Source organism: Cucurbita moschata, unplaced genomic scaffold, assembly GCF_002738365.1.
Source record: "Cucurbita moschata cultivar Rifu unplaced genomic scaffold, Cmos_1.0 Cmo_Scf00009, whole genome shotgun sequence".
Classification (NCBI taxonomy): Eukaryota; Viridiplantae; Streptophyta; class Magnoliopsida; order Cucurbitales; family Cucurbitaceae; genus Cucurbita; species Cucurbita moschata.
The window spans coordinates 1468595-1477627 of NW_019268525.1; the positions used below are offsets into that span (position 1 = coordinate 1468595).

General features: G+C 35.4%; 1 protein-coding gene across 2 annotated transcripts; it reads left to right on the top strand.

The window, feature by feature from the left end:
* The first annotated feature begins 2294 nt into the window (after positions 1 to 2294).
* Positions 2295 to 7986, top strand: LOC111448005 (potassium transporter 6-like). Of its 2 annotated transcripts, XM_023087436.1 has the most exons (9): positions 2295 to 2728; positions 3339 to 3466; positions 3579 to 4071; positions 4166 to 4219; positions 4993 to 5253; positions 5353 to 5405; positions 6252 to 6375; positions 6468 to 6722; positions 6799 to 7868. In XM_023087436.1, the coding sequence occupies exons 2-9, from the start codon at positions 3425 to 3427 to the stop codon at positions 7866 to 7868; spliced, it is 2352 nt and encodes a 783-aa protein (XP_022943204.1). In that variant the 5' UTR covers positions 2295 to 2728; positions 3339 to 3424. The 2 variants fall into 2 exon arrangements, with proteins under 2 accessions (XP_022943204.1, XP_022943205.1); XM_023087437.1 differs by having other exon boundaries at positions 2295 to 3466; positions 6799 to 7986.
* The last annotated feature ends 1047 nt before the right edge of the window (positions 7987 to 9033 follow it).

The following is a 9033-nucleotide window of genomic DNA, read 5'->3' on the forward strand; positions in this document are numbered from 1 at the left end:
CAAATGCGACAATGCGAACTGGAGAAACCCAAGCCTTGTAAAAATTTCTTTATAATCTTCAAGCCTCACGTACTTTATTCATGTTTCTATTTCTTGAGGCGCTTGTTTTTCTCCATGTACATTTCCACTTTATTACATAATAAATATTTATTTATTCCCTTTTTCTTTTCCATAATATGTATTTAATTTCTCCACCTACCACCTTTTTTATTATCACTAAATTCCTTTACAAATTTTAAAAAATTTTAAATCCGATCCACCCATCCACGTGACTGGCTGTGAGATCGACCCAACCCAAGTAGCTTGCATAAGTACCTCATTTAAAATCGTTTCTAAAGAATTGTGAGCCTCGAAGGTGTAGTCGAACAAATGGTGTACTTTGTTCAAGAGCTCCATAAGTCTCTGAGGAAAACGAAATAAAGTGATTAATTTAGTGGAAGATCATGGGTTTATAAGGAAAGACTATTTCCACATTTGTTTATAAGGAAACAAAAACGAAATAAAGTTTATATCAATTAATAAATAAATAAATAAATAAGGGGTTATTATCAATATTGGTTGAAATAAAACAGCTTCCGTAAAGGAAATAAAGTTTATAATATCTTGATTGTGACTTTTTATTTTTTTTCTATAAATTCGATTTTTTTTTTTTTATAAAAAAATCAATTTGCGAGGCATGTGGGTAACTAATTATTAATGAAAATGGGACATCGCATCCAATGGTGACATCAACTTTGGTTTGGTAAGCTGAAATCGTTAATTAATAAAATATCAAATTTACTTTTACAATTTCAAAACGCCATTTTCTTAATCAATTTAATTAATTTACCCTACCCTCCATGAATTTACTTTTTCTCATATAACAAATTTACTACTTTAAGGTAAAATATAACCCACTAATTCCATTACTAATAAATATAGTTCGTTTTATAGTCTCAGTTGGAGAAGGGAACAAATCATTTCTTATAACTGTGTGAAAACTTGTCTCTAACATATGTATTTTAAAATTTAAAATATCTATTAAATATGAGTTTGGCATGTTACGTGAAATATCTAGTAGAGAAAACATTATTCTAATATCACATATTATATTTTTTTTAGGTCAAACCGAAATTAAATTGATACGAGACTTTGCTTTAAAACACATAATATTACATCATTTTGAAAGTATAATAAGTTATTTAAAATATCTCATTGGTTGTTGCATTTTAGAGAAAAAAACGATGAATAACTAATTAAAGGTGTTTGGAGACTGCAGCTACCTAATTTTAAGTTTTTTTTTTTTTTTTAATATATAGATTAAATGTGATCCTTGAGAGTTTAATTATGGTTAAGCTGCCAATTTGCACCAATTAAAATATAATATTATAATAAAAAAATTTATAAATAAGTATGGATTCAATAATTTTAGGGTATGTTATTCACTAAACTATGGTCGTGTGGGTTGACATGTTTTTTTTATTTTAACGAATAATTTTTTAAAATATTAATAACATTAATATGAATAGGCATGATAGATGACACCTAATGCTAACTCAATTTAAGTCTAAAAGTATATAAGGTTTGTTTGGTAGGCCAAATTCTCAGAATTTGTTGAATGTGTGTCATATATTATGTGACCTAAAATTGTAAAAAATGTGAAAAAAATATTTTTTTTTATTAATTTTGAAATGCAATAAATTTTAATAAATATAGTATTTTCTGTGAGATCTCGGAAACAAAAAATATATATATTTTTTTTTGTAAGGACATGGAAACCTCTCCCTAACAAACATACCATTGACAACATCTTAGCTGTCATTGAGCTTTTAAGAGGTGGATTGTGAGATTATACATCGGTTGGATAAATGGTATTAGAGTCAGACAACGAGCGGTATGCTAGCGAGGATGCCCTTATAGAGTGAGCTGTGAGATCATAAAACGGTTGGACAAGAGAAAGAAACAATTTTTATAATAACTTGGAAACCTAAACCAGATTAATGGGAGAGTTTTAGATTATAAACTCAATTTATTTGCCTAATTTAATTTTGTAATTATAATTAACTTCTTTTTTTTTTCTTTTTGAATTCTTGGATTTCAAATTTTTGTTTTCAGATTTCCTGCCAAATTAGCAAATTTGTATGTTTTTTTTTTTTTTCTCTCAAATTAATTTTGATCATTAAAAAAAGAAAATCAAAGGGGATGGATTTCTTCCCCAAAAAATGAGGTTTCATAGCAAAAATCCAAAACTGAATGGGTTTTTTGCTTGAAAGGGATTCCATAAAACATGGATGCATCCATATTTCGCTTTGTTCTTTCATATAAATTCAACCAAATTTCCCCAACTCGAGCAAAACTCAAGAACTGATCACATTTTCTTACAATTCTTCTCCAGAACATATTCAAGTCATGAATCTGCTCTGTTTGTAACCCTTCAGTCAAAATTTTAAATCTATTTTCATTGAAATCTGAACTGTTCTTACCGTGGAGAGGATGAATATCCACGCAGTCTCAATCGGTGGTTGGGAATTTGGCTTGGTCGTGTGCAGCGTTTTCATGTCAGTTGCGTCATGATCACGATGAGTCAACTATCCCCAAATTCACTGAGTTTAATTTCTCTGGTCAACAAGCGGGACTTATTGCAAATTTTGAATGGCATCTGTTCTCCAAAATCAGACAAAATGGAATGTACTCCTAATTCTTCATCTTCTTCTTCGCAAATTCTGCAGAGCAGCGTTGAAGAATAGAGGTTTCTTCTTCCATTTTCAGCCATTTTTGCCTCTTTGAACTCTTTAGCTCTGAAAATCTCAAGTGGGTGTTGTTGCTTTACACTGCAAATTTCATTTTCTTACATAAAGTGAAGTTTAGGATTAACCCCAGAAGCTTCTTCTCTTGATTTCCTCATTTCTCGGTCCCTTTCTGAATGATTATGAAAAATATTCTCTCTGATTTTCAAAGGGTTTTTTTATTTCTCCTTCTTGGTGTGGCTTTTGGTGTTCGTTCTTTCCATACATCCCTTTCCTTCTCTGATCACACACTAACAGGGAGACACGTATATTTAAAATATTTGTGTTTGTGTATTTCTCGTTTTGTTTGCAAAGACTTTTGGGTTGTTACTTGTTAGCATATTCACGTATTTGCTCCAAACTACCAAAGGGTGTTTTGCATTTTCGTTTTGATTGAGTTTTGTTGAATTTGTTTAATTAAAAAATGGGTTTCTTGAGTAACTGGCATTCTTAAGCAACTCATCGTGGATCTGCGAAGTCGTCGTATTTGAATAATAAAACTCCCTTTTCTCTTGATATGGGATTTTAATATACTTTTATTTCTCAATCCGTCTTCTTCGTTGCCTCTAAAAGCGGTCTGTGGGCGGTGTCTTGAAGAGATTTGAGTTTGGAGTAGAAAATGGTTCTGTTCATCTTTTGAATACTTGACCCTTTTGATTATGGATCTGGAAAGTGGGGTTCGTAGTGAAAAGAATGCCAAGGTAAGTCCAATACATTCTGTAGCATGCATTTAACTTCGGGCCCTTAATTTCCATTTCTCTTTTGAGCGATTTCGCTTAAAACCCATGTCGATTTCACTGTTTTCGTTTCTAGAAAGAGTCATGGAAGGCGGTTTTGATGATGGCTTATCAGAGTCTTGGGGTTGTCTATGGCGAGTTGGGTACTTCGCCTCTGTATGTCTATAAGAACACTTTTGCAGAAGAAGATATCGGTCATTCGAAGAGCAACGATGAGATTTATGGCGTTTTGTCCTTTGTTTTTTGGACCCTCACCATTGTTCCTTTGCTCAAGTACATATTTATCGTTCTTAAAGCCGATGATAATGGCGAGGGAGGGACATTTGCTCTGTATTCGTTACTATGTCGACATGCCAGAGTTAACGCATTACCCAATACCCAGTTGGCTGATTCTGAACTCACTGATTTCAAGATGGATGTTCTTGGTCCACAATCTCAAGAAAGTTTTGGATTCAAACTCAAATCTGCCTTAGAAAAGCGTCAGGTTCTGCAAAAATTCTTGCTCGTTCTTGCTTTAATTGGGGCTTGCATGGTGATAGGAGATGGCATCTTAACACCAGCTATTTCTGGTAATCCTTGCTAATTTTTATATCATTGTTTCAATTTCTGTTTTGATTTGGATGTTGTTCATCATTCATTTCTTGATTCAACTTCCCCTGTCAGTTCTTTCTGCGGTTTCTGGCCTCGAGCATACCATGAAGATAGAGCATCACCAATGTAAGAATCTACACTTGTTCATTTTTCATTGGAATTTGGCTTGTTTGTGTTCTGAGGACTGGAAGTAGAAAATTTCCAGTGTTTCCCGGTGGCGGAGGAGGAGGAGGAGATTAAAGTAAGAAGTGAATTGCCATGAACTTAAATCTACCCATTGTTGTCCAAACTGTTAGTTGTTGTTTAGAAATGTTCTTTTGAGCTTTCAACTTCACTTGTCTTCATATGAATGAGAGGTCACTATCGATTGCTATCAATCATCATGAACAGTTGTCAACAATACTGATTGCTATGCTGTACTTGGAAGACCCTCATCAAGTCTCATCCCAAGTTGCTATCTATTGCATTGAATTGTAAATTGTTTAGATAGGACATAGCATGCCACTACTTATATGACTGTGGGAGGGTAGTGTTTGAGAAGGGGGAGACTGTGGAGGAGGAAGAAGTGAGGAAAATGACTTAAATGATGAATAATTTTGAACAGCTGTGTAGGAATAAGGTTGAAAATTAAGTGCGGGTCAGCGGGACGGTAGCTATTTGACCTCTCCCATTTGCTTGGAGGAGTTCTTGGCTTTTTTGATGTGGTTGTGGAAGACTTTCATGGTAGATTTGTGCTTGGTAGAAAATAAGATAGGCTGTTGAACTTTGCTTACTATATTTTGTTAGTTCTTGTTCAACCAGTACCCCGACCCATCGGTTTGTTCTTCCAGTTTTGCATTCTGCTGTAAACTTTTGGAATCTGTAGGAGTAGTCTCTCATGAAAATTGATGTTCCTGCAGATATAATAATCCCGATTTCATGCGCCGTACTGATATGCTTGTTTGCTCTTCAACACTACGGCACGCACAGGATTGGCTTCTTGTTTGCGCCAATAGTGACAGTGTGGCTATTCTGTATCAGTGCCATTGGCTTGTACAATATTATTCACTGGAATCCCAGTGTTTATAGAGCAATTTCTCCTACTTACATGTTTCGATTTCTTAAGAAAACACAAAAGGGAGGCTGGATGTCACTTGGTGGAATTATGCTGTGCATTACTGGTAAATGACATGCATTTGGTTTGGTTTGGTTTATCATCTCATGAAATTTCAAGCAAAGTCGGTCACTTATTAATCAGGATATATGTTAAACACTTCCAGGTTCAGAGGCAATGTTCGCTGACCTTGGCCATTTTTCACAGTTGTCAATTAAGGTACAATCTAAATTTTCAAAGACAATTCTTTCGGATAGTATGTCTTTCGATTAGAGGGTCTATAGGAGGATGTCTTGCCACCATTCATGTTTAAGACTTCGATGGGATATTGTTGTAGCTCATGTTTATCTCTGCTATGCCTCCTTGTTTCACCGCTGCATATCCAAAGACTTTTATAGGTCATCTCGGTTAGCCTGTCTGTTTACAAGGCAAATATGATTAACTTTCTCCAAATTCCTTCGTCTTCAAATGTATTTGTTATGAATCCCATGAGACCCCACGTTGGTTGGAGAGGGGAACGAAGCATTCATTATAGGAGTGTGGAAACCTCTCCCTAGCAGACGCGTTTTAAAAACTTGAGGGGAAGCCCGTAAGGGAAAGTCCAAAGAGGACAATATTTGCTAGCGATGGGCTTGGACTGTTACAAATGGTATCAAAGCCAGACATCGAGTGGTGTGCCAGCGAGGGTGTTCGGCCCTTAAGGAAGGTGGATTGTGGGATCCCACGTCGTTTGGAGAGAGGAATGAAACATTCGTTATAAGGATGTAGAAACCTCTTCCTAGCAGACACGTTTTAAAAACCTTGAGGGGAAGCCCAAAGAGGACAATATCTGCAAGCGGTGGGCTTAGGCTGTGGTTTTGCGTGGGTATATGTATCATCTACTAACAGCCTCTATAGTACCTTGCATATTTGAAAATTGATGTTTGACACGGATTTTGCGAGAATTTATGCTTATTGAAGTCGGTATAATGTCACTAATCTTAATGTTTGTTTTCTGGTTTTCTGAAGTGTTCCTTGTTCCTTGTTCCTTGTTCCTTGTTCTGTTTTGTCCAAAAACTTTTGCAGATTGCTTTCTCTTTTATGGTTTATCCGTCTCTCCTGCTAGCATACATGGGGCAAGCTGCCTATCTTTCTCAAAATTATACCTCTCCATCCGACCATCGAATCGGGTTTTATGTATCTGTACCTGGTAGGCCTTAAGATCGATTTCCACATAAAGTGTGTCGGATATACTTGAGATTTAGAAATGATTGGTGATTGAATGTCGTTTTCTATTCTCAGAGAAATTGAGGTGGCCTGTCCTTATAATTGCTGTGCTTGCTGCTGTAGTAGGAAGCCAAGCTATAATCACCGGAACTTTCTCGATTATAAAGCAGTGCTCTGCTTTGGGTTGCTTTCCTCGAGTCAAAATCGTCCATACGTCCTCTAAAGTTCACGGTCAAATCTATATCCCGGAGATTAATTGGATTTTGATGCTGTTGTGCTTGGCTGTTACCATAAGTTTCAGAGACACAAAGCGCTTGGGTCATGCCTCAGGTATGCTTCTGTTCATTGCACATAATTTTTGGTTTCTCTCTGAACTAAAACTCTTCTTTCTAAACGTCGTCGACAGGTTTGGCAGTGATCACTGTCATGCTCGTTACTACGTGCTTAATGTCTCTTGTTATCGTCCTGTGTTGGCATCGAAGTGTATTTCTTGCCATAGGCTTCATCTTCTTCTTTGGGACCATTGAATCTCTCTACTTCTCAGCTTCTCTGATCAAATTTCTTGAAGGAGCGTGGGTTCCCATTGCAATTTCTCTTGTATTAATGATTGTTATGTATGTCTGGCACTATGGTACTCTAAAGAAGTTTGAATCTGACATTCAAAACAAGGTTTCTATTAACTGGCTACTTGGTTTGGGCCCGAGCCTCGGCATTGTAAGAGTCCGTGGGATTGGTGTCATTCAGACAGAGCTTGTGTCGGGAATCCCGGGTATCTTCACCCACTTCGTCACCAACATTCCTGCCTTCCATCAAGTTCTTGTTTTCCTTTGCATCAAATATGTCCCAGTGCCACATGTTAGAGCAGAGGAACGGTTCCTAATTGGTCGTATTGGTACGAGTGAATATAGACTGTATAGGTGCATTGTGCGATATGGGTATCGAGACGTTCATAAAGACGACGTAGAGTTTGAGAATGATCTTATATGCAGCATAGCAGAGTTCATAAGATCAGGGAGTGCAGAGTGTAGTGATTCAAGACAGTGCTTTGATAACCATAGTGAAAAGATGACAGTCGTCGGGACATCGTCTACCTCCGAAGATAGAGTTCAGATGGCCGAGACAATCATGGATGAAAGCTCTGAAGATCTGTACAGAGCTTCAGACACAAGGGAAATAAGATCACCAGCTCCAGTTCAGTTGAGAAAACGAGTGCGCTTCATTGTACCAGAGAGCCCGAAAATCGACACGGATACAAGGGAAGAACTACAAGAACTAATGGAAGCAAGAGAAGTAGGAGTGGCTTACATATTAGGACGGTCACACATGAAAGCGAAGCAAGGATCGAGCACGGTGAAAAGAGTAATGATCGATTTCATTTACGAGTTCTTGAGGAAGAACAGCAGAGAAGCTGACTACCCTGTAGGTTTATCACACTCTTCATCAGCCCTTGAAGTGGGTATGATGTATTTGGTTTAGTTTTTACCATAATACATGATTTCTATGTAGATAGATATGGGTATAGAAAGCTGTAATATCTGTAAAATAATGAAATAATCACAAAATAAATAAATAAAATTTGAAAAAAAAAAAAAAACACTAGAAATTTCTAGTGTGAATTTGAGAGAAAAATGTTCAACTTTTTGCGTGTTTTTGGGTGGGACGACGGTTCTTGTTTTGGTCTCTGACACCTATTTCAATTTTCATCTTTGCAGTGAATTTACGAGATTGATTTTTTTTTCTTTTTTTAAATGGAAATTAAGCTCGATTTAAAAATTGTGAACGTGTTCAAGGGATATGGATGAATCTCGAGTGGGTAGGTTGGGAAGAAACAAAACACGTGGTTTATTATTATTATTATTATTATTATTCTTGTGATGGTTGATAGTAATGGAATAATTAATTTGACTTGATAAATTAATTTCCTCGTGGTTTTCACTAATAGATTATTTATTTGACTTTGTTGCTTAGTCACCATTAGGAATGTCAATTAGACATCCTAACAGCTAAGTTAGGTGTGATTTTAGGACTTTATAAGGCAAATTTAGCACCAACAAATTATTCTCACTTTTATTTTATTTTTTAAATTTCTATATCATTATATAATTATAAAGGGATATTAATTAATAGGGCTACAAATCGGTGGTTCTAATGTCTCTGTACAAATAATCAATAGTGGTTTTTATAAATAAAAATTTATGCTTTGTTTTTCTTTTTTTTTTTTAATATCAATTATTATCGAACTAAACTCACATTTAATTTTATTTAGTTTCATTTTAGTGAAAGCACTGCCAACATGGACTGTGTAGTCCATGACATGAATGTAAATATTATTTAAATTATTAATCAATGTGACAAATGTACATACTTTCACTTGACCACCTCCACATCCTAATCATATTCGTATACAAAATTCGTTATATATTAGTCAACATTATAATATAACAAAAAATTAAAAATAATAGTCAAATTATAAGTTTAATCTAAAAAAAATACATAACCTTTCAATTTGGTATTGAAATGTAACAGGAACTACGGAAATAAAATAGTAATTTTTTTAAATTTGACTAGGTTTATAAAATAATAAAAAAATTATTGCAAGAAAATAAACTAAATGTTCAAACCCCCCCCCCCCCCCCCCCCC

What these genes read in the sequence shown, in the direction of transcription:
- LOC111448005 (XM_023087437.1), top strand. Translation starts at nt 3,425, where the DNA reads ATGGATCTGGAAAGTGGGGTTCGTAGTGAAAAGAATGCCAAG. An exon ending in GTAGTGAAAAGAATGCCAAG is followed by an intron (nt 3,467 to 3,578) that starts GTAAGTCCAATA and finishes TTTCGTTTCTAG; the next exon opens with AAAGAGTCATGGAAGGCGGT. An exon ending in GCGCTTGGGTCATGCCTCAG is followed by an intron (nt 6,723 to 6,798) that starts GTATGCTTCTGT and finishes CGTCGTCGACAG; the next exon opens with GTTTGGCAGTGATCACTGTC.